The sequence below is a fragment of the Danio rerio genome, chromosome 15, assembly GCF_052040795.2.
Source record: "Danio rerio strain M-AB ecotype USA chromosome 15, GRCz13ab, whole genome shotgun sequence".
Lineage (NCBI taxonomy): Eukaryota > Metazoa > Chordata > Actinopteri > Cypriniformes > Danionidae > Danio > Danio rerio.
The window spans coordinates 50,326,560-50,352,500 of NC_141035.1; the positions used below are offsets into that span (position 1 = coordinate 50,326,560).

Genomic DNA, 25,941 nt, shown 5'->3' on the forward strand with positions numbered 1-25,941 from the left:
GCATTCTTAGTTTTTACTACAGTAAACTGTGGTGTATTGTAGCAAAATACACCCTATATTTGGAGAAAAGTACATTAATGGATCATTTGTTTGTATTACTGCAGTTGTTGCGTTACCATAGCAACTATAGAATTACCACAGCAGTTTAATTAGTATAATTGCTGTGTTACCACAGCAACTATAGAATCACCACAACAGATTAACTACTACAGTTGTTCTGTTACTATAGGAACTGTAGAATCATCACAACAGATCAATTACTAAAGTTGTTGTGTTTCCACAGCAACTGTAGAATCACCCCTGCAGATTAATTACTATAGTTGTGCTACCATAGCAACTATAGAATCACCTCAAGAGATTAATTTCCATAGTTGTTGTGTAACCATAGCAACTATAGAATTACCGAAGCAGAGTGACTACTATAGTTGACTTGTTACCGTAGCAACTTGAATAATCATAACAGATCACTTGCTATAGTTGTTGTTACCATAGCAACTATAGATCACCACAACAGATTAGACACTACAGTTGTTATGTTACCATAGCAACTATAGATTTACCACAGCAGAGTAACTGCTATAGTTGTTTTATTACCATGACAACTTTAGAAATACAGCAACAGATTAACTACTATAGTTGACGTGTTACCATAGCAACTATAGAATCACCACAACAGATCAATTTCTATAGTTGATGTTTTAATATAGCAACTATAGAATTACCACAACAGATTAACTACTATCTGCTTGTTAAGTGTGACGTCACGTGAAGAGGCTTATGGGTCCAAACTATCCATTATAACTATTCTCTATTCAACTGTATAGTGGAGACTCATGAAATGGTAATTATAAACGTTAACAAAGCGATTTAATACTCTCGAAAATCACGATCGCAATATATATATATATATATATATATATATATATATATATATATATATATATGTTCATGCCTAATATCCGATAACCAGAAAGTACTTAATTTCTTTATAAATTGTTACATTTTGGTATTTGTGATGCAGCAAGCCCAGAGATTGTTGTGTACACTATGACTTTATATAAAACCAACTTGTGTGATATGAATTAAAAGAGATCATAAACGAATAATTTCTCAACTCTAAGTGGCGGCTTGGACCCGGAAACATTACATACATCACTAACACGTCATCACTTAACAAGCGGATAGTTGACGTGTTACCGTAGCAATATAGAATTACCAAAACAGATTAACTACTACAGTTGTGTTACCATAGCAACTATAGAATAACCACAACAGATTAACTACTATAGTTGACGTGTTACCATAGCAACTGTAGAATTACCACAACAGTTTACTTACAATAGTTGATGTGTTACCGTGGCAACAGTAGAATCTCCACAGTAATTCTAAAAATGTATAATTTAAGTGCCCTACTATAGCATGGTTCAAAAATACTACAGTATTTACTGTAAAGTACAGTATGTGGGTTATGACAATATATTAAAATAATATGATAATCCAGTTTGCAACATGAAGCAGAATAACCAGCTGTTTTTAAGAATAAACATCAATGGAAGTGAATGAGAACAGAAGTCTGAACACACTTAAGTAAAAAGGCCACGTTCACTTTTACATGACAAATAAAACGGAGACATGATAAATAAAACACACGTGTGGATGAAATGAGCTGGACCGCATCCCCTGACACACACACACTGAAACAGCCTTTAATACTGAGCGTCAGTCACAGTAACTCAGTGTTAGATCCTCATTCTTGTTCAGAGATGAGCTTTTAGTTTTTATATAGTGGTAACGTTAAGCTTTCCCTCTTTCGCTTTGTTCCCTTAGTCCCCATAGTATGACCTCTGACCTCTCTTGACCTCTGCTGACATCAGAGCACATACAGTGTCTCTAGTTTTTCTCCTCCTCGTCCTGCTGTTCTTCCTCAGAGCTGCGGATGAATGGGCGGCGAGTGAGTTTCTCCGGGTCGTGTGACGCCATGTTACTGAAATCTCGGAAAATATCCTGGAATGTTTCATCGTCTCCTGTGGAGAATCGGAAAAACGAACACTCCATTATGGAAATATGCTAATTTTACAGCTCTCCTAGACATAAACTGTTGTGATGTACCATTTTTCAAATGCATTTAGCCGATCCTCAGGTCTGACGGGAGCACTTTTAGCTTAGCTTAGCATAAATCACTGGACCAGACTAGACCATTAACATTAGTTAGTTTTTGATCATATTCCTATTTAAAGGGGACCTAATATGCCTCTTTTTACAAGATGTAAAATGCGTCTCTGATGTCCCTAGAGTGTGTGTGTGTGGAGATTGAGCTCAAAGATACACAGATAATGCTCTCTAGCTCTCTGAAACTGACCTTCTTAGGCTTTGATCCTAATTGTGGTGTTTTGGTGACTGTCGCTTTAAATGTAAATGAGATTGCAGTCTTTTAAGAAGTGGGCGGAGCTACAAACACCTGTGTGTCAGCATAGTGGCAGACGTAAAACGGCACTAGTGTTGTGAGTGCTGCTCAGGTGTGCATGTGTGCTTCAGTGAGTGTGTGTTCATGCTTCTGTCAGTCTATGTCGCTCCTGTCACTGTTCCTCTAAAACTCCACATCTATGATCCTCATAGTCTATGCTGACATCATCTTCAGCAGCTCAAACCCTCTATTGGCTAATGGACAGACGGCTGCTCCTCACTCAGGGCTGCTGTTTATGCTAATGAGATGAAGAGATGGGCACTAGTGGGCGGGGCTTTCCCCCTCTGATGACACGTACAAAGTGAGAATGTCAATCAAAGTGTTTCTGCAGACTGTTTTCATCAAGTCTGATTATAATAAATAACATTAATACATTTATACTATTAGAGGCTGGAGATATTCACACACTGCTGACACACAACTGGGTTTAAACCACTTTAAAAAGTGGATTTTGCATAATAGGTCCCCTTTAAAATGCCGTTTCTGATTTGGCCAGTGGAATGTGTGAGTTTTCACAGCAAAATGTTCACGGCATTGGGAGTATTTAGGAGACATTCAAGCATCTTTGCACCAAAAAACACCAAACGCAGCGCACAGGACTGGTTTAAAACAGTTAACAGGTCAACGTGCAGCAGTAAACAAATCCAGCAATGCCCCGCCTTCAAGCTCTTCTGATTGGTCTACTGCTCTAGAACAGAATGCAAATGGATTGGTTGATGTCAGCTGTCAATCACTCAGTTCTGATGACAGGGAGCTACAGCCGTGAACACGTAAAGGTCTGGATCAGAGAGAATGAAAATAACACTGGCAGATTTAGTTTTAGAAACCACCTAAAGTTACAAATAACGACACATCTGATTAGTGTTCACACTTTTCCAAGAGTGAATAAATGACTTCCAGTGGTTAAAGTCCGCTATGACTAAAGCCATTCACTGTAAAGCCAGTGGGACAGAGTTTTCAGAGAACACACTTTTTAAGCACAAGATGTTCTCACGTTATTTTATCCTTCATTTAATCGTCAAGATTCTGTCAGTCGTGAGACTGACATCCCGTTCACCATCGCAAAAAAGCATGCATTCACTAAGATTACACTAATATTGCAGCTCATGAAAAGACTGTTACTGCTATTAAGCTGACGTATGCAAATAATAAGTTAAATGTCAATATCATCTGTGCAACATCAGACAGCACCCGTGAGAACAGCACAAGTATTATTGTAAATTCAGTTCATCTCATTTATGTTAATCTGTTCATGTAAAACTTGCAGTAGCGGTGCTCATAATTGTTGGTGGGTGTGCTTAAATTCTGTTTGATGCGACCAAGAAAAAAGGCTAATGCAAATCATCAGCAGTTCAGGAAAACAGACAAGAAGCCCTACAACAACAATACGCTTATTTCACGCGGCCGCCATTTTAAAGCACCAAAGCGAGGCTGCGGTGGGAAGAAACCCGGAAGTATAGGACGAGCACTGTAAACATTGCAGTAACATGCCGTCTACTACACACCTCCAGCTGTTGCCGAGATTTCAAAATGCAGATATTGGTGTAACCATCACTTTAATATTATTCAGTAAGTTTATTTTAAACAATTAAAAGCAATTTAGCATCAAACAACATCACAATCTCAGTGATGCGCTTAAGTGTCCTCCTGGGCTTCAGCTCATGGCACTAGTTAGACACCGTGAGGACGCTTTCCTGCTTTAGCCTATGTAACCGGTGAGTGATAAAACACTGCAGTCCTCTGCAGCACACCCTCGTGTTGTCTGTGATAGTGTTGTCCTGGTACTGAAGTTTTAAACCCGGCTATTTCCCCGCTAACATGGAAGCGCTGCTGAGCGCGGATGTCTCGACACGACTGATCTTCACGGCTTTGCGCTTCTGTCTCCGTGTATCTGTGTTTGGTTTGCGCTCAGTTTACCGCTCTTCACCCAGTCCAAACACAGACACACGGACTGGAGTGTGAAGCAGCCGTCAAGATCAGTCGAGTCATCAAGCAGATCGCTCGGCTCGTCTGTGTTTGTGCTCGGTATACAGCGGTGGGTGAACTGATGACCTTCTCGGCCAATCACAATCATTTCTGTTGAACACGTGAACACAATGACAAATCAGCGCTGTTTAAGAAAGCCATCAACATTGCCTTAAATGTTAGCGCGGAATTGCCGGTTTTTCTTTTAATTCAGTATCGTGACGAGGCTAATATAGAGAAAGAGTCAGTTCATTAACTCGAGTTTGATGAATGGCATCTAAAACGTGTGTTTGGGAAAGAAAACGCTAGCTAACTAGTGCCATTTCCCTTAACTTAGCTGAAAATGAGCTCTGATATACCTTTTTACATTCACCATTCATTCAGAACGGACCTCCGGGTCACCCAGAAGACGATGAAATGATAAATTTGTGCCACTTTCTCTTCGCTGATAAGATATACAGCCAGTTACACAATGTTCCTATGTAAATCCCAATGATACTTCCGGGTTTCTTCCCACCGCAGCCTCGATTTCGGTTTTGAAAATGGCGTCCGCGTGAAATCAGTCTATTGTTTCTATTGTAATCAGTCTATATCTAATTACCATCTTACCAACAGATCCGAAGAATCCCTCTGAATCCCTCATTTCCTCATTCATTCGGGCCATTCTCAACCTGAAACAGACACATTGCTGGGATTTACCCCATGTGTTTTAACATGTTTATACATTTCTAAGGTGTGCAATACAATACACTATAAAAAGTTAGACTATAAGATTATTTGCTGATAAATAAAGCTGAATGTATGATTCAGGAGGTGAAGACAGTCAGAAACAGCTCTAGTGGGGGTCTTCAATATCCACAATATGTCACTAAACACACAAACAAACATGGTTTTTAGAGATAACTTGATATTCATTCATTCATTTTCTTTCGGCTTAGCCTCTATTTCAGAGGTCACCACAAACTTTTACAGCATATGTTTTACACAGCGGATTCCCTTCCAGCTGCAACCCAGTACTGGGAAACACCCACACACACTCATTCACACTCACACTCATACACTAAAGCCAATTTAGTTCATCAGTTGCCCTATAGCACATGTGTTTGGACTGTGGGGGAAACCGGAGCACCCGGAGGAAACCCACACCAACACAGGGAGAACATGCAAACTCCACACAATAACACTAAGTGACCCAGCCGGGACTCAAACCAGCGACCTTCTTGCTGTGAGGCCACAGTGCTGCCTATATAACTTGATATAACTTGTGTTATTATTCAAAGTTGCTCCATTACAGGTTATTAAAAATGAAAAGGTTTATCTAGGAGACAAAAATGTACCCGCCGAGTCAGAATCACCCATGCTAGGAATGAATCCCTATGGAAAAAAAAAACGAATGGATATTTCTGACTACTCACAAAGTGACGATGTCAGCATGGGCGGTTTCTATGGCGATACTGAGCGGATCGTTTCCTTTTTCATCTGCTGCGTACTGATTGGCTCCTCTCTTGAGGAGCAGACACACCTGCCTGAAGTGACCAATCACACAACACCATTACTGTGCTGATCTTAGAAAAACAAAGAGTGACATCTTGTGGCCATAGGAAAAATCCAGTTGTATTAAGTTGTACCTCTAGATTTGTACCTCTATTTAGTGTTGCAATAGAGGAGATTCAACAGAGCTGTATTTTGGTGCCATCTCCCCTTTTTCTTGTTTTTTGTAAAGATTTGAAATATTATTTAAATACAATCTCTACCTCCAGCAATGTTAAAGCTTTAAAATCAGTAACATGATGTAAATCTTACAGTATTGTCTCTTTTTATAATACCCAGATGCCTGTATTGTATGTGATCCTGTAAACATCACTGTGACCTTGCTTTAAGGTAGATTTAAAGTGATTTTTGTAATTCATATTCCCCCTGGCATATTTTTTAGTTTTTGTTTTTATTTTGTTCCGTTGTCTACTTTTGCTGTTATAGGTTTTGTACCTTTTCTGCAGATTTTTGTATTCTGGTTGAACTTTCCAATAAAAAAAAAAAAATATATATATAGATTTTTATATATATATATATATATATATATATATATATATATATATATATATATATATATATATATATATATATATATATAAAAAATTATATATATATATATATATATATATATATATATATATACAGCGGGGAAAATAAGTATTTGACACATCAGCATTTTTATCAGTAAGGGGATTTCTAAGTGGGCTACTGACACAAAATTCCTACCAGATGTAGCCATCAAGCCAAATATTGAATTCATACAAAGAAATCAGAACATTTAAGTATACAAGTTGAGTCATAATAAATAAAGTGAAATGACACAGGGAATAAGTATTGAACACACTTTACTTAATACTTTGTAGAAAAGCCTTTGTTGGTGATCACAGCTTCTAGACGCCTCTTGTATGGAGAGACCAGTCGTCTGCATTGCTCAGGAGTGATTCTGGCCCATTCTTCCACACAAACGGTCTCTAAATCTTGAAGGTTCCTTGGGCCTCTTTTATGAACTTTGATCTTCAGTTCTCTCCATAGATTTTCTATGGGATTTAGGTCAGGTGATTGACTGGGCCATTTAAGCAACTTAATTTTCTTTCTTTGAAACCACTTCATTGTTTCCTTGGCCTTGTGTTTGGGATCATTGTCTTGCTGAAATGTCCACCCTCTTTTCATTTTCAGCTTTCTGGTAGATGGCAGCAGATTTTTATCCAGAATGTCCCGGTACATTTCTCCATTCATCCTACCTTCAATAATATGAAGTCTGCCAGTACCCCTTGCTGAAAAGCAGCCCTAAACCATGATGCTTCCACCCCCAAACTTAACTGTTGGTATAGTGTTCTTGGGGTGGTGGGCAGTGCCATTTCTTCTCCAAACATGATGTGTAGAATGACTGCCAAAAAGTTCAATTTTGCTTTCATCTGACCATACTATAGTTTCCCAATAATCCACAGGCTTCTCCAAATGCTGTTTCGCAAACTTTAACCGGGCCTCAACATGCTTTTTGTTCAGCAATGGAGTCTTGCGTGGTGAGCGTGCATGGATGCCATGGTGGTTCAGTGCATTGCTTATAGTTTTCTTTGAAACAATAGTACCCGCTGATGCGAGGTCTTCCTGAAGTTCTGCCCGAGTGGTTCTTGGCTCTTGGAGAACTCTCCTGATTATTCTTTGGACTCCTCGGACAGGGATCTTACGTGGAGCACCTGATCGTGGCCGGTTTATGGTGAACTTATGCTTTTTCCATTTCCGGATAATAGCCCCCACAGTGCTCACAGGAACATTCAGCATTCTGGAAATGCGCCTATAACCATTCCCATCAAAATGCTTTTCAACGATAAGACTACGCAGATCTTGAGAGAGTTCTTTGTTTTTACCCATCATGAAGTCTTTCCTGTGTGCCTCCTGAGTAATGAGAAGCCTTTATAGGCCATCAATTAGGACTAAAGCAGCTGATATCAATTAGTACTGATAGGGAGCAGGGTTTTTCTCTCAATACTGACAGATCTCCTGACTTTCTATGCCATTTTGCACCTTGTTATCTTCATGTGTTCAATACTTATTCCCTGTGTCATTTCACTTTATTTATTATGACTCAACTTGTATACTTAAATGTTCTGATTTCTTTGTATGAATTCAATATTTGGCTTGATGGCTACATCTGGTAGGAATTTTGTGTCAGTAGCCTACTTAGAAATCCCCTTACTGATAAAAATGCTGATGTGTCAAATACTTATTTTCCCCGCTGTATATATATATATATATATATATATATATATATATGTTTTTTTTTTTGTTTTTTTTTGCTGCCATGCGGGTTAATGTTACAAAAGCTCTTGAAAATATAAGTCTGTGTGTATTTTGTTTAATATTTTTCTTCATTTGGAGTGTAATGTAAAGAAACATGTATAGAAATGACTTTTCCGAAAGACTAAAACAACACCCTACTGAAAAAACCAGCTTAAACCAGCCTAGGCTGGTTGGCTGGTTTTAGCTGGTCGACCAGGCTGGTTTTAGAGGGGTTTTGGCCATTTCCAGGCTGGTTTCCAGCCATTTCCAGCCTGGTCTTAGCTAGTCAGGCTGGGAGTTGACCATCTAAAACCAGCTTGACCAGCCTAGCCAAGCTGGGAGTCCAGCCAAAACCAGCTATGTCCAGCTTAGACCAGGCTGGTCAAGCTGGTTTTAGCTGGATTTAGCTGTTCATTGTCCAGCCTGACCAGCTAAGACCAGGCTGGAAATGGCCAAAACCCCTCTCAAACCAGGCTGGTCAACCAGCTAAAACCAGCCAACCAGCCTAGGCTGGTTTAAGCTGGATTTTTCAGCAGGGCAAAATTATTTGTTTGCTCATATGTATGCAAAGCTATATGTTAAATCTGCATTCAATACTTAAATTGCATGTATAATGCTGCGTTCACACCAGACGCGGCATGCGCGTCAAGCGCGAGTGATTTACATGTTAAGTGAATGCAAACGCACGAATAGACATCCTGCGGTGCAATACGCGTGAATGGCGCGGCGCGAATGACGCAAATTGCGCGAATGGCGCGGGGCGAATTGAGCGTTTTGCGCGTTTGACGAGCTTAACGAGCGTCTCGCACGAATCTCTCGATTTCGAAAATCTGAACTTCAGCAGACATTCGCGCCGCGTTAACCAATCAGAAGCTTGCTGTTGTGGGGGCGTGATTGTGACGTAGAATCCGTTGTCGGTGTTCCGGGGGAAATCCTCCAGCCTTCACCGACAACAGTTCATCAAACTCGACTTGGCTCAGTCAGAAGCACCGCTGAAAGCCTCCGTCATCCAGGTTCAGTTTCTGGAGGAGTTTATGAGCTCATAGAGCTGGATGCACCTCTGATAGGATGTAGTGCACTCAGACACGGCCCTAAACGTATCGACACTGTTTTTCAGTCTTCATAAAGCACATAAACACTGTTATTTTCTTCATAAAACCCATGTTAGCCATTAAGCTATGAAGCTAGAGTCATCGGGCAGACAAAAGCCCTGCCCATCACGCGAATCCGCGTCTGTTCTGAAGTGAATTTGACGAGTGAATAAAGGGGTGTTTGACGCGCGTATGAAGCGAGTAAACTCAAATGTTCACGCGGCTATTTACGCGCGAATATCGCGTATTTATCCGTGCGTTCCGCGTCTGGTGTGAACACAGCATCAGGCATATCATTTTGACATTCTTTTTGTATGTTCAGTTTTACAGTGCTTCTTTCAAGTAAAACACACTGATTGAACATCTGGCGTCCGAGTCTTTCTTGGAGGAACCTGTTAGCTATCTGCCGAGCTAGCCAGGCACAAGCACTTCAGCAGTCATCCTAGTAGGGGCAGAATAATTACAGAAATGACCCGTTCACCTGCTTATTAATCATTCATGAGCTTCTTTGTTCATATTGTTCATAGCCGGAGACATAGCCAGCATTGGTGACCCTGTAGAGCAGGGGTGTCCAAACTCGGTCCTGGAGGGCCGGTGTCCTGTAGATTTTAGCTCCAACTTGCCTCAACACACCTGCACGGATGTTTCTAGATAGTCTAGTAAGAGCTTGATTAGCTAGCCCAGGTGTGTCTGATTGGGATTGTACCTAAACTTTGCAGGACACCGGCCCTCCAGGTCCGAGTTTGGACATGCCTGGTGTAGAGGGTAAGACGTTTAGAGAAAAGATGAAAGATTAAATGGATGGATGGAATCAATAATTATTTTAATTGCAAACAAGCATAACCTGAATCAGTTTTCCTGATAAGCAGAGCATGGTGTATTACCCTGTGTGTCCGTATGTGGCGGCGGCGTGCAGAGCTCCCTGTCCACGCTGATCTCTGTGGTTCACATTAGCACCGTTCTGCAACAGAAACTCACACGCCAGCAGAGAGCCCTGAAAACACACACACACACACACACACACGTTTGTTTTTGTGAAAAGTGGGGACATTACATAGGTTTCCATTCATTTTATGCAGCACAAACCGTATATTATATTGCCTTCACCCCACCCCTAAACCCAACCATCACAGGAGACTGTGTGCAGCTTTACTCTCTGATTAAGCTCATCCTGTAGGATTTATACGTATTTTGAGAAACGAGGACGTCAACAATGTCCTCATATTTCACCTCCTTTTTGTAATACCCATGTCATACCCATGTCATTATACAGATTTGTGTCCTCATATGTCACAAAAACACGTACACACACACACACACACACACACTAAATAAGAAAAACAATGTTCCACAATTTAATGTAGCACAAATCACGTTGCACTACTTGTTTCTTCAACCTTAAAGGGGAAATGAAGCACTCAGTCAAGTTCACCTTATTTTGTACATTGGATTTCACGTTAACGGAGTGGTCTAGAATGTAACTTTAAGGCTTGGTTGGGTTCATAAGATGCAAAGCAATGTGTGCTCATGCTTCACTTGAAGGAAATCATTTATTTCATAAATCTTTCTTTGATGATACACAGCTACTCAGCTAACATGAAAACCACTGTCATATTTCCTAGTTCCACTGAAAGGCCCGCCCTCAAGAGCCTCTGATTGGTCATCTATCATGATGTGCTGCGATTCGCGGATAGGCTCCACGTCACGCCCCTACACTTTTTCCAAAAAATTTGGTGGAGCTACTACATGTTGGATAACTTTATTTATTTTGGATGGTGAAAGCAAAATTCTCCAATGAGAGGGATTATAGCGCCTCCCGATGGTGAATGCGGTTATACTTACGGCAGGTATTATTTGATAATTTGGTAGTTTATTTCAGGGGTTCCCAAACTTTTCAGCACGCGACCCCTAAAATAACAATGCCAGTGACTCGCGACCCCCAAAATCTTCTGAGGTGGTTATAAATACAGAAAACTTGCATGCAATGGCGCACACACACACCAATACACCAAAGTCTATTCTTCGTTAAATTTTTTTTATGTATGTCAGTACTGTAAATGGGCCAGAAAGTTTAACCTGGTGTTATGAAATCAATCTACTGCATCTTACGCTATTGCTGTCTTTAATATAATGTATTTACCCCAAGGGTCGCAATCCAGTAGAACAAGTAAATAAGCTACTATAGTAACAATAAACGACTGTTATTTTCTCTTTAGTTGGTTATGGATAAAATATGGTTATTCTTATGGCCTAATAATAATAAGTAGATTTTTGGAAATCACCAGGCGACCCCCCTTCATTGTTCCGCAACCCCTCAAGGGGTCCCGACCCCCACTTTAATAACCACTGGTTTATTTCACTGATTTGTCAACCGTCAAACCTCATCAGGGAAACGGTTTGAATTTCCGCTTAGTAAAGAAACATTAGTGTGCAATTTGGGATGACACTACATACATACATATACTATGCTGTTGAGTAAGTGCATAAGTACATAGTGCATGAGTGTATAGTGTGCCATTTGAGACGCAGCTATTGTTTACAGTGTAGCTTGTTGTCAGACTTTCAGAGCTGCTGTCACTCACGCCAATGGCTGAGCCAATCAGAGCCGTCCGTCCCTCCTGCTCATTATTATTCCAGTTAATCTCCGCCCCCTCTGCCAGAGCCTCCGCCATTGCCACCAGATCCCCGCTGACTGACGCCGAATACAGTCTCTGTCTGGCACGCAGCTTCAATGCATCTGACACAAACAACGTACAAATGCAATCAAAACTAGCCATATTGGTTTTTATTAGCTCACATTGCTAGTTTTGAGAAGGTGTAATGATAAAATGACTGATAAAATGTTTGTTTTTTTCGCTGCATCACCATGCATATAATCATCCACCAAAATGAAAATTAAACTAAAAAATAAACTAAAACTCACCAGCATCAGGACCATCAGGATGACGTGCCACAAACCTTTTCTCCACATACTTGGACCTGATCCACTGTTCTTTATCCTGCCTGAAGACAGCGAAGATGATTATTTATACATTCAACACACTCAATAAAACAGAAGACGTGTGTGAGATTCATACCGAGGACTGCCTGCGCTGGGCTTCTGCAGGACGTCTGCTGCCTCACGCTCATAAATACCATTAATAACTTCATTACCCAGAACACACAGCAGCTGAGGGGGCGGAGTTATGCACAGAAATCAGCCAATGGCAATAGAGAAGTGAACATGAGAGACACGGATGCATTAAATGTGAGATATTAGGATCTGGAACTTGCAATAAACCATATATATTGAAAGATATAGAGAACATATGAAACCTTTAACTGTTCAGGCTCCCAGGAATCAAGAGTGAGCGAACGAACTTTGGACAGATGAACGCCAAGACTCCTGTTAACACACACACACACACACACACACACACACAATAATAATAACAATAAGATAAGTACTATATTACATTTTTAATATATTTCATAATTTCATATTTAATAGTACTTTATCAAATAATTCTTGCAATAAATGTAACTATTGTTTATTTATGTGTAATAATTTTATATATGAATATCATAATGTAACAAATATTATATTGTCAGTAATACCATTAAACAATAATCTGTCTCAGCCTCAGCCCTGCTTAGCTTCAGTGGGTAACTGGTCTTGGGCTAAAGGATGATACGGCTGTGGCCATTTTTTGGCCAATAGTAAGAAGTGAAAGTGAAAAAAGAAGTAAAAAAGTTAAAGTGAAGTAAAAAGTAAAGTGGAAAGTAAAGCAAAAGTGAAGGAAAGGGAAGTGAACGGTGAAAGTGAAGTGAAAAGAGAAGTGAAAAGGGTTGTAAAAAGTGAAGTGAATGGTGAAAGTGAAGTAAAAAATGTAGTAAAAAGTGAAGTGAAGGGTAAAAGGGAAGTGAAACGTGAAGTGAACGGTAAAAGGGAAGTGAAAAGGGAAGTGTAAAGGGAAGTGAACGGTAAAAGGGAAGTGAAAAGTTAGTGAAAAATGAAGTGAACGGTGAAAGTGTATTAAAAAGTGCTGTGAAAAGTGAAGTGAATGGTGAAAGGGTAGTGAAAATTGCAGTGAAAAGTGAAGTGAACGGTGAAAGTGAAGTAAAAAGTGTAGTGGAAAGTGAAGTGAACGGTAAAAGGGAAGTGAAAAGGGTAGTGAAAAGTAAAGTGAACGTTGAAAGTGAAGTAAAAAGTGAAATGAACGGTAAAAGTGTAGTGAAAAGTGAAGTAAAAAGTAAACGGTCAAAGGTGAAGTTAAAAGTGAACGATGAAAGTGAAGTGAAAAGTGAAGTAAGAAGTGAACGGTGAAAGGGAAGTAAAAAGTGAAGTAAAAAGTTAAGTGAAAGGTGAAAGTTAAGTGAAGAGTAAAGTGAAAGGGAAGTGAAAAGTTAAGTAAAAAGTGAACGGTCAAAGATGAAGTTAAAAGTGAACTGAAAAGTGAAGTAAAAGTGAAGTAAAAAATGAAGTGAACAGTCAAAGTGAAATGAAAAGTGTAGAGAAAAGTGAAGTGAATGTGAAAGAGAAGTGAAAAGGGTAGAGAAAAGTGAAGTGAATGTGAAAGAGAAGTGAAAAGGGTAGTGAAAAGTGAAGTGAACGGTAAAAGGGAAGTGAAAAGGGTAGTGAAAAGTGAATGGTGAAAGTGAAGTGAAAAGTGAAGTGAACGGTGAAAGTGTAGTGAAAAGTGAAGTAAAAAGTAAAGTAAAAAGTGAACAGTCAAAGTGAAATAAAAAGTGAAGTGAAAAGTGAAGTGAAATGTGAAAAGTGTAGTGAAAAGTGAAGTGAACTGTGACATTGAAGTAAAAAGTGTAGTGAAAAGTGAAGTGAACGGTGAAAGGGAAGTGAAAAGGGTAGTGAAAAGTGAACAGTGAAAGTGAAGTGAAAAGTGAAGTGAACGGTGAAAGTGAAGTGAAAAGTAAAGTAAAAAGTAAAGTAAAAAGTGAAGAGTCAAAGTGAAATAAAAAGTGAAGTGAAATGCGAAAAGTGTAGTGAAAAGTGAAGTGAACTGTAAAAGTGTAGTGAAAAGTAAAGTAAATGGTGAAAGTGAAGTGAAAAGTGAAGTGAAGTGAAAAGTAAAGTAAAAAGTGAACGGTCAAAGTCAAATGAAATGTGAAGAAGTGAAAAGTGAAGTGAAATGCGAAAAGTGTAGTGAAAAGTGAAGTGAACGGTAAAAGTGTAGTGAAAAGTAAAGTAAATGGTGAAAGTGAAGTGAAAAGTAAAGTGAAGTGAAAAGTAAAGTAAAAAGTGAACGGTCAAAGTCAAATGAAATGTGAAGAAGTGAAAAGTGAAGTGAAATGCGAAAAGTGTAGTGAAAAGTGAAGTGAACGGTAAAAGTGTAGTGAAAAGTAAAGTAAATGGTGAAAGTGAAGTGAAAAGTGAAGTGAAGTGAAAAGTAAAGTAAAAAGTGAACGGTCAAAGTCAAATGAAATGTGAAGAAGTGAAAAGTGAAGTGAAATGTGAAAAGTGAAAGTGAAGTGAACGGTGGAAAGTGAAGTAAAATGTGAAGTCGAGTAAAAGGTGAAAGGTGCAAGTGAAGTGAAAAGTGTAGCGAAAAGAGAAACTAAAGTGAACGGTGAAAGTGAAACGAAAAGTGATCAGTGAAAGTGAAGAAGTGAAAAGTGAAGTGAAAATGAGATGAAAAGTTGAAGAAAAAGTGAAAGTGAAGTGAAAGTGTGCTGACCTGTGGATGCCCGAACACTCGATGCACATTGTAATGCCGAGGTTCACACTGGCCCAGCGTGGCTCCGCTTCCCCACAGTCACAGCAGTGCTGGTTACCACGGCCACTCAGAGCCACGCCCAGAGCGGGTGGGTGAGAGGGCGGGTCTGGAATGGACACAGGGGCGGAGCTTACCTTGACCTACCCATATGCAAATGACATGCAAATAAAACACCTTTAACAGCTGAATCACACTTTTTATTGTGTATTCCTTAAATATTCTCAGTCTTGTTGAGTAGAATTGTCTTCTTCCAAATACAGAGGGGGAAAATACATACTTATTCCTAACTGTGTGTGTGTGTGTGTGTGTGTGTGTTGTACCTGAGTGTTTTGATCAGTTACTTGATCTCGATATGCCATGTCTATACATCCCTGAACAGCATTCATCCACGCTGACTTCAGCTCCTCTGAGTCAGCCTGTAACACACAACACCTGCGCACACAAACACAAAACACACAGTCATCTCTACATAGGCATAAAATCTAACAATCAGCATAAAATGAGTGTCAGCACATTTTAGCTTTCAAGTATATTCTACAGATTTAACTGGTGCGAGAACATAAAATGTGATTATGCACAGAAAAAAAGTGTATTCTGTAGAAAATATCATTCTTTTTTTTATTTCTCAGAGTTATTCTTGATTCTCTATCAGTATGCTGTGTATGCTTTGCCTAAAGAGATGTTAAATCATTTACCTTACAGTCATTCTTTACTATATATATATTTTTATATTCTATGCTATATTTTGTATGTTCTGTGAAATTATATGCTAACCAAAACTGGCCTTTGAGGAGATGTATTTTGCATACTAATTGGCCCACACAGAATCTGCGCACGCAGAATTCCGCAGAATTTTCGCAGATTTTCAGCAGAATTCCGCAGATTTTCCACAGAATTCCGCAGATTTTCCGAAGAATTCCGCAGATTTCTGATGTTTTTTAGCCCATTATAAATTGTTTATTTACTTGAGTAAATGTGTAAATCAGAATTTATTCAGTTTTTATTCAATAATTTATTACTTTTTATTTAATATATTAAAGTGTAAGTTATGATACTCCGCTGGATACTCCCAAAATAATTCCGCAGAAATCCGCAAATTTTTACCAAAATTCTCCGCAGAAATAGCAAAAAACTGGCCCTACTAATGAGGCATTTCGCAGAAAGAGCTATCTTGGACAAGAAATATGCAGCAGAAACAATAAAAAATATAGCTGCAAGCAGCAATTAAGGGGCCAAGCACTATTGGCCAAAAGGTGGCGCTGCTCCAGAAGTTTTTGAGTACTTTCAGGGCATGGGGTTGAAGATGCATACCATGTTTTGTAATGATATGTGAATATGTTGGTAAAATATGGCGTTCTTGGCTAAAAATCGAAATGGGCGACGCCCAAAATGGCTGACCTGTGAAAATCAGACATCATTCGACTCGACGTGCTCTGCCGGATGTAAAGAGACCCATTTTATGAGTTTCGGACGAAAGGTTGAGACGTTATAAACCAAAAAATGAAGTTTTTTGTATCTCCGGACCACTAGGAGGCAGTGCGCCGAAACTCCGCATATAACCTCAGACCCTAGTCGTCATAACACACACCAAGTTTGGTGTGAATTGGTGAATGCGCTACGGAGATATCGCCTCAAGTCCATTTTTGCAAGCTCTACTTTAAAATTTAATCGCAAGTTAAACGAAAACGGTTGGTCAAATCAACTTGAATTCCATAACTTTTGGTTGGCATGGTCTGTAGATCATGTGATTTAATTTTGGTGAAAATCGGAGAAACGGCCTAGGACGAGTTTGATCAAATAGGTTTTTCGAAAAATTTTAAATATCGCGAAAAAATTCATGACGGAAAATGACATCATAGGGTGCGTTTGAATCGGACTGAGCCAAGGAATCAGAGGAAAAAATTTTGATTGTAGCCCATTCGGTTCAAAAGTTATCATGATAAACATACCTGAATGTTTGGACAAGTGGTGGCACTAGAGAGTTTGATTTTGAGATTTCACATTTGGTCTGATTAATGTTAATACTGTCCTCTATCATTGTGCCAAATTATACAACTTTCCCGCATACGCCTATATAGGCTGCCATTCAAATCCGGCGGAAGAAACGGAAGAAGAAGAATAATAATAGGAACGCTAACGGATCCAGTAGGTGCTTGGCCCCTAATAACATGCGTCTCTCACCTCTGATTTCCTGTGAAAAAGTATTGGAGCCTATGTAGGTCTCTAAGCATGTGCATTTAACTGGTCTCGTTCTTCTGTGCAGAAAAGAGGAACTGGAGACGGTGCAGAAAATCTGACAGAGACAACCCGCCTTCTCCTTCTTCTGTGTATAAAACTGGGTTTCTAGACACCGGGCAGTGCAGAGCACCTGATGTTAGTCCCGGTTAGCATTGTATAACGGCTAGACTATCTCGGTGCATGCCCCGAGCTCTGAACATCGAATTATTCATTTGTATTCAATAAATTACTAATCTTTTAAACATTAAACAATTTCTCCTGAGTTTGAATTGAACACGCATGGAATAGAGAAAAATATTCCAACAATTCGCAGTGTTGTGTTTGATAATGTGTGTGTGTTATTTCTTCATCTTACTTCTGCACCGACAGAAGCTCGAAACAGAAACGTCGATCAATCACATCCAGAGATTTGACTGCACACAGACGCAGATCATCAAAGAGAACCACCGGCTGCTCCTAAAACACACACACACACACACACACACAAATATATACATACACATCATTATACACATGGAAACGTGCATATATAGGTGGAGCGTTGTAAATACTCACGCTCGCCTCCCTCGCATTTTTTACATTAGTAACAGTAAATTAGTAACAGTAAATTTTGTTATGGTATGAACGTTAATCCCACGAAAGGCAAAAATTATTAAATAAAATAAGACCTTTGTATAGAAATCCAAGACTTTGTGTAACAAATTCAAGGCTATTAAGGCCTTAATTTGAGATTATCAAATTTTATACTTTTTCAATGCATTTTAAGACCCCGCAGGTACTCTGCATAGGATTATAAACACACAAACACAAACACTCTGTAAATACAGAAAACCTGAAGTGGACAACTGCTTACCTTGTGTGATTTTAGGTAGATTAACTGATTATTTTCAGTGGAAAACCAGCACCTGAAAGATGGAAAACATTCCAGTTAAAGACTTCTGTATATATTCCAAACGTATGTATCTTTAAAAACGTTAATTGTTTATTTAGTCACCCCAAATTGGTTATTTCACCTTTATTTATTAGAGATCCACCAAAAAGACACATGTAAAATCTAAATTATGAGAGTCTAAATGATTATCAGGAGCAGAATGGCGGTCAGTCACCTCTTCCATGTCTTGTTCTTCTTGCGTGAGCGCTTGAACAGGTAGCCTTGAATAGTTCCTCCGTCAGACGGATTACACACAATTACAGCTTCTCCAGATGCGTCCTGACAAACACACAACCGTTACCATACTAATGACACTTCACTTCTCACGTATGACTGATGAATCTCACTGAGGATCTGAGAATCCTTGTAGCAAACTGATGTGTGTGTTCATTCAAGAAAGCATCCATTCATTTGTGTAGTGTTTTAAATTTCATTAGCTTATTTTATTCAATCATCACTCATTTACATCATTATCATTATATAATTTTATTGATCATTAGTTAATGATTTGATTATTATTTGCCATGTTATTATGTTTTTATATTTTATGATTACCATTTTCCATTAATTTAGCTTTGTTATTATTTCATTTTTTTCTGTTAGTAAGAGTAAGACATAAGAGAACGTCTCCATTTCAAGGTCTGCTGTCTCTGGGCAATGTTGTGAAGCAGTCATTTTCCATTTCTGTTGCGTGTCGAATAATAAGTCTGAGATAAGACGAAGGCTGAGCACTGAATCATACGCAACTAAGATTATTCAATAAACTCTGCTCTTTCTTTATCATCATCGTCAACTCCTATATTGATAGGGGATGTTATTCTGTTGAATGCTGGTTAACAGGTTTGGGTTTTGGGCTGCTCCACTGGCTTGTTGTATGGATACCCAGAGAAGCAGACATTTTATGACAGGATCGGCCACCGTTTCAGAAAGGAGGTTAAGTGAAAACTCAGAGTATTTTAACCCTGAAATGGGAGAAACTCTGGGTTTTCTGTTTCAAAACGCCAGGTTTGTCAAACTGGAGAAAGCAGGGTAAGTCAAGCCTGTTTCTGAAAGAGAGGTCACTTTAAAGGGCACATAGGTTACCCCTTTTTTCATATTTATTATAAGTTTTTTGTGTCCCCAGAATGTGTCTGTAAAGTTTCAGCTCAAAACACCCATCAGAGTATTTATTATAGCTGTCTGAAGTGTCTGTATTATAGCTGGGAAAAGGTTGCTGCTGTTTTTTTGCACTGAGCCTTTAAGGCGAGTCATCCCCGCCCACTGTTCCCATGTGGCTGTCAGCAACATGCCTCAACACGCCCTCGCCTGCCTCAGGAAGCAGATCTCACGTAACGTTTGTGAGAAATACTACAGTAAGAACTTTACCATCAGTTTTTGATGCAATTTTTGTGGAGTTGCAACAATGAGTTCACGCACACACAGAGCACACACACACACATAGCACAGACACGTAGCAAGACACGACACACACACATAGCACAGACAAGTAGCGCAGATACACACGCACATACATAGCGTAGACACGCAGGCAAACACACACACACATAGCGCAAACACACACACACAGAGAGACAGTGAGAGAGACACGAGGCTATGCTGAAGAAATAAATCTGAAGTGAATGGCTGTACTTCATTACACACGTGCACACGTTTTAAAACATGTTAAACTTGTAAAACTCACTCTTGATCACGTCTGATGATGATTGATTATCCTAGCAAACTGAACAGACCTTTTATTCCTGGTTGCTTTACGCTCGTCCTGTCTTGTCGATATGATTTTACGCATTACTATGGAGACATGTTAATGCGCGCAGCTGTCAATCAATATTGGTGGGCGGGGGGACCGCACTCTTAAGTAAAGTTGCCCTCCAAAACCGCTCCAATTGGTCCATCGATTTTATGTTGTTAAATTAAAAAAAAAGGACTGTGTGTGTTTATTTCACCCCAATATGACAGTATATACACTATACTTACACACATGTATGTCCAAACAGCTTTAAAAAGTAGGCTTTTCACCATAGGTGCCCTTTAACTCAGAGTCAGTTACTGTTGGTTCTTACTCTGTGAAGCTAACCTGGTCAGAAGCAGGTTATATTCTCTAAACTCTGAGGCCCCGTTTACACTAATGTGTTCTAGTTTGAAAATGCATAGGTTTTGCTACGGTTACGTCCACACTACGTCAGAGTTTTTGAATGCCGAAAACGGAGCGTTTTGGAAACGCTGGAGAGGCTGTTTTCATTCTGAAACGCTGCTGTTCCGTCTCAGTGTGGATGAGGGAAAACGGAGACATCTGGAAACGGAGGCGGGGCTGCTGAGATTCGCTAGCTGATTGGGGCTTTTGTGTCATTGCGTATTCTTCCCTTATTCGTCAACCCCCAATCACATGACTATAACACATGGCTTTAACGCTACCCGAAGACAGCAGACCAGCCTTCACTGTAAACAACAACACGGACACAGAAATGGGAGCGTTGTTTGCACTATTGTCTGTTTTAGGCGCCATTGTGCAGTTATTTGTTACGTTTAGTAACAACTCGACCTCGTCGTCTGTCCACAAAAATACCTCTCTTGCTTTCTTTGCCATCGCGTTCATTGTTCAACCGGCGTTTGTAGACTAACAATAACCACATGGCGAGCGAGACGCATGCTTCTTGCTTATACTAGAAGGCGCATACCCAGAGTGTGCCAATGGTCACGTGATATACGTTTTTGGTGGCGTAGTGTGGACGGAGATATGTTCAGAAATGCTCGTGTGGACGCGGATCGCTTTTGATCCAAAACGCCGTTTTTAAACTAAAACTCACTAGTGTAAATGGGGCCTCAGTCTTCTAGCCTTTTTTAAAGATGAATCAGTATTTCTCGCCTTAGCCTTACATTTCCATCCAGCTATTTTATATGTGCATTTTGGAGATGCACATTAAAAAAAAAAATCGGTTGATGGAAACGCCAAGAAGGGAATCAATTTTTAAAATGCGCATAAAAACATACGCGCATAACTTAGTAGGATAAGCTTTTATTCGAAAAGAAAAGACACACATAAACTGCGATGAAAACACTTTTACAATTCCAGCATGCACTTTAAAAAAAAGTCATGTGATATTGTTACAAGAGATCATGTGATGATGAAACTGTGTGTGAATGGACAAACCAGCAGACTGAGCACACTGTGACGCATCTGAAATGTTGTTTTGGTCATTTTAAAACGCCGTAACCATCTCAGTATTAGTGTTATTATATTATAAATGACCTCCAGAGCATCTGGAGCGTGTCTAAAGCGTCTGTTCTCTGCGTCTCAGGCTTTAAACTCCACCACGCGTTCACTGTGTGTCGGCATTGTCCTCTGAAGTTAAAAGTCATTTATTAAATAACGAAAAGATTCACGCAGCTTCTTCTACTGCAGTAAACTCTGTTTTTATTGTTGATATTTGGCACCAGATAATCAGGAAGTGACGATTTTGTTGTCTTTGAATCGTTGGATGGAAACGCTTTATCCACACATCTTTTATGCGTTATTCCAGATTTGCACATAAATTTAATTCGCATTATTGATTGGAAACATAGCTATTGCCTACATTTCACTCACACAAAGAACAAAGTCACATACGAGAATGTCCTTTTTTAATAAATAATTAGCTTAAATTCACTGACCCTCGACAGGGAGTTGTACTGTAAATAGATTAATCGGATTATTACTCATTCTAAAAACAATATTTTAGTGCTGCTTACATTCTAAATGTCATATCAACCTCTATCACATGATCAATAGAAAAGGCAGAAACACATGTGCACTTTATATTATATTATTGATGACCTCCAGAATCAAGAGCGTCTGTACTTCGTGACTCGCGATTTCAAACACCACCACATGTTCACTGCATGGCATTGTCTTGTGAGGTGAAAGTCATTTATTAAATGAAGAAAAGATTCACGCAGCTTCTTCTACCGCGGTAAATTCTGCTTTTACTGTTGCGCGTCATTAAAAACCGTTGCGAATGACGTCAAGTCTGACACTTTCTTTTCAGAACAGACTTCAGTCCTAAACCTTAAGTCTCACACACGAGGACTCAAACAGCTTGTATATTGTCATATAGCGCAGGTACAGTTGAAGTCAGAATTATTAACCCCCCTGAATTATTATCACCCCTGTTTATTTTTCCCCCAATTTCTGTTTAATGGAGGGAAGATTGTTTCAGCACATTTCTAAGCATAATAGTTTTAAAAACCTATTTCTAATAAATGATTTATTTTATCTTTGTCATGATGACAGTAAATAATATTTTACTTGATATTTTTCAAGACACTTCTACACAGCTTAAAGTGACATTTAAAGGCTTCACTAGATTAATAAGGTTAACTAGGCAGGTTAGGGTAATTAGGCAAGCTATTCTATAAAGATGGTTTGTTCTGTACAATATCGAAAAAAAAAAGTTAGCTTAAAGAGGCTAATAATTTTGTCCCAAAAATGGCTTTAAAAAAATTTCAAACTGCTTTTATTCTTGCCGAAATAAAACAAATAAGACTTTCTCCAGATGAAAAAATATTATCAAACATACTGTGAACATTTCCTTGCTCTGCTAAACATTATTTGGGAAATATATAAAAAAGGAAAAAAAAATCAAATGGGGGCTAATAATTCTGATTTTAACTGTATTTAAGCATGTTAACGAGAGCGAGAGAGCGCAATGTCTGCCACGTAAGTAATGTAAACTAATATAAAACTAGTGCAGCTACATTACATGCATAAATCACGCCATGAACATTACATTAAGACGCCTAAAGGTTTAAAAAAGCCGATATATCATAAGAAGATGGACAAATGAGAAGCTTTCTGTCATAAACTAGAGTAAAACAGATTACATACAGGAGTAGAGAAAAGAGCACTCTTTAATTATCCGCTGTTAGTCAGCGCCCGCTCTTTTTTTCCTGGTCATTGAGCCTTTGCCGTGTGCTGTGTAAATGCAGACGATCATATACGAGTCACTTTTTAAAGATGATGTAAGCAGGTCAGCAAAAAAATCAGTCACAAAATCGGAATTGACCATCAAGATCTGCAGTGTAAATGCAGCCTATGACAATATGAGAGCTGTTTGAGTCCTCGTGCTTGAGATTTAAGGTTTGGGACTCTGCTGAAGTCTGTTCTGTAATGAAAGTGTCAGACTTGACGTCATTGGCTACGGTTTTTAATGACGCACGACTCGTGACAGGTGAAAATCTGATCTACCTGCTTACACTGCAGACACGAGGACACAGATCCCATTCATATCAGATAAACTTCCACACATGAACAAGGCCTGAATCTGATTTGAGTAAATATGAATTCATGTGATTTGTTCCTGCTTACATGTACACGGGCCGTATTCGATCTTTGCCACATGGGAGGAAAAAAAAAATGTGTCCATCAAAACTTTTGCAACTTGAGCATTAACATCTCTTACCCTCTGCTGGACGAGCAGGTGTGTGTTTTCCAGATCTTTCCTCTTGGCAGAGCAGTCAGTGGACAGCTGAGAGAGCTGAGCATACACACATCACACACAAATTCAATATAACTACATAACAACACTGTGCGCATGTACTGTGCTTTATTAAGTGTGTGTGTGTGTGACCTGTGAGGCCATCGTCTTCATGGTTGGTTCCAGATCTCTCAGCAAGTCAAACCCCTGGTGGAAAAATGTGTACTGAGCGTGAAAATACGAGAAGACCTGAGGGGGGAAATGAAGAGGATTGGAGTTGGTTCAAATTCATCTGAGCTTCAGATTTACAGTCAGTATTTTTCTGATTTAAGCTCACCGAATTCAGAATATCCAGCTTCTGTTGGACCTTGAAATTATTCAGCTGTCAGAAAGAAAACATAACTAAATTATTTAATCATGTTTTGTAGCAAAAAACAATAATTCAATAGAACTATAGGTGAAGTGAATAAACTAAATTGGTTTAAGTGTGTGTGTGTGCGTGTGTGAATGAGTGTGTATGGGTGTTTCCCAGTACTGGGTTACAGTTGGAAAGGCATCCGCTGTGTAAAGCATATGCTGGAATAGTTGGCGGTTCATTCCACTGTGGTGACCTCTGATGAATAAAGAGACTAAGCCAAAGGAAACTGAATAAATGAATATTTGTGTGTGTGAATAAGTGTGTATGGGTGTTTCCCAGTACTGGGTTGCAGCTGGAAGGGCATCTGCTGTGTAAAGCATATGCTGGAATAGTTGGCGGTTCATTCCACTGTGGTGACCTCTGATGAATAAAGAGACTAAGCCAAAGGAAACTGAATAAATGAATATTTGTGTGTGTGAATAAGTGTGTATGGGTGTTTCCCAGTACTGGGTTGCAGCTGGAAGGCCATCTGCTGTGTAAAACATATGCTGGAATAGTTGGCGGTTCATTCCACTGTGGTGACCTCTAATGAATAAAGGGACTGAGCCAAAGGAAACCTAATGAATGAATATTTGTGTGTGTGAATGAGTGTGTATGGGTGTTTTCCCAGCACTGCGTTGCAGCTGGAAGGCCATCTGCTGTGTAAAACATATGCTGGAATAGTTGGCGGTTCATTCCACTGTGGTGACCTCTGATGAATAAAGGGACTGAGCCAAAGGAAACCGAATTAATGAGTATTTGTGTGTGTGAATGAGTGTGTATGGGTGTTTTCCCAGTACTGAGTTGCAGCTGGAAGGGAAACCGCTGTGTAAAACATATGGTGAAATAGTTGGCGGTTCGTTCCGCTGTGGAGAACCCTGATAAATCAGGGACTAAGCTGAAGGAAAATGAATGAATGAATATTTTGTGTGTGACTAATGTGTAACTTGTGTGTAGAGTTCAGTGTGTCCGTCCAGAGTAAACAGGAGGTGAGTCAAAGCTAACATGAAGCAGCCAATCAGATTCTCTCCTGCAGGCGCTGCCAGGATGATGTCATTAAGAGGTCTGCTCCAATGCTGTTTGATTGCTGTCACTCAAAAAGACTCGGAGCATTTATTTATTCATGATCGACAGAAAATTGGACAAACATTTTGATATAGCTTGCAAAGATTATTTCCTAAACTTTTTAAAGAATAAATATTTAACTTTAAAATGGGATTTTTGTGTGTTGTTAATTGCTTGTTGTGCTCAGAATGACGCCTTAAGCGTGGTTCAGTTGGCCGGTCCTGGCCCGATTGGCAGAGGTGTGCCAGAGCACAGTTCGGTTGGGCTTTAGTGCAGTACACTTGAGTGCAAAGCGCGCCTGAGCCCAAAACTGAAGACGCACTGTCACTTTTAAGGGACTGTTTCATATGCTTTCATATGCCACAGCCATATCACCCTGCAGCCCAAGACGGGTTACTCACTGAAGCTAAGCAGGGCTGAGTCTGGTCAGTACCTGGATGGAACACCCCATGGGAAAGCTAGGTTGCTGTTGGAAGTGGTGTTAGTGAGGCCAGCAGGGGGCGCTCAACCTGTGGTCTGAGTGAGTCCTAATACCCCAGTAAAAGTGAAGGGGACACTACACTGTCAGTGGGCACCGTCTTTCGGATGAGATGTTAAACCGAGGTCCTGACTCTCTGTGCTCATAAAAATCCCATGGCACTTCTCGTAAAGAGCAGGGGTGTAACCCCGGTGTCCTGGCCAAAGTCCCTAAATAGCCCCTTACCCATCATGGCCTCTTAATCATCCCCATCCACCGAATTGGCTCTATCACTGTCTCTCCACTCCACCAATAGCTGGTTTGTGGTGAAGCACTGGCGCCGTTGTCCTGTGGCA

At 39.7% G+C, this 25,941-nt stretch overlaps 1 protein-coding gene across 6 annotated transcripts in view; it reads right to left on the reverse strand.

The window, feature by feature from the left end:
* zgc:162872 overlaps positions 1-25,941 on the reverse strand; it is a 42,605-nt gene that overhangs the window by 3,250 nt on the left and 13,414 nt on the right. The window contains exons 7-22 of one of the 6 annotated variants that reach the window (XR_015508192.1): positions 24,004-24,048; positions 23,820-23,915; positions 23,652-23,726; positions 18,392-18,495; positions 18,139-18,190; positions 17,641-17,741; positions 15,368-15,479; positions 15,009-15,187; positions 12,649-12,718; positions 12,411-12,502; positions 12,257-12,336; positions 11,916-12,070; positions 10,218-10,327; positions 5,845-5,955; positions 5,039-5,100; positions 1,850-2,024 (exon numbers count right to left, since the gene is read on the reverse strand). Coding sequence is in view for 2 of the 6 variants with exons in the window: in XM_087282224.1 (XP_087138350.1) it covers positions 1,891-2,024; positions 5,039-5,100; positions 5,845-5,955; positions 10,218-10,327; positions 11,916-12,070; positions 12,257-12,336; positions 12,411-12,502; positions 12,649-12,718; positions 15,009-15,187; positions 15,368-15,479; positions 17,641-17,741; positions 18,139-18,190; positions 18,392-18,495; positions 23,652-23,726; positions 23,820-23,915; positions 24,004-24,048 (1,578 nt within the window). In the remaining 4 variants the exon portion in view is untranslated. 6 annotated transcript variants of the gene reach the window in all.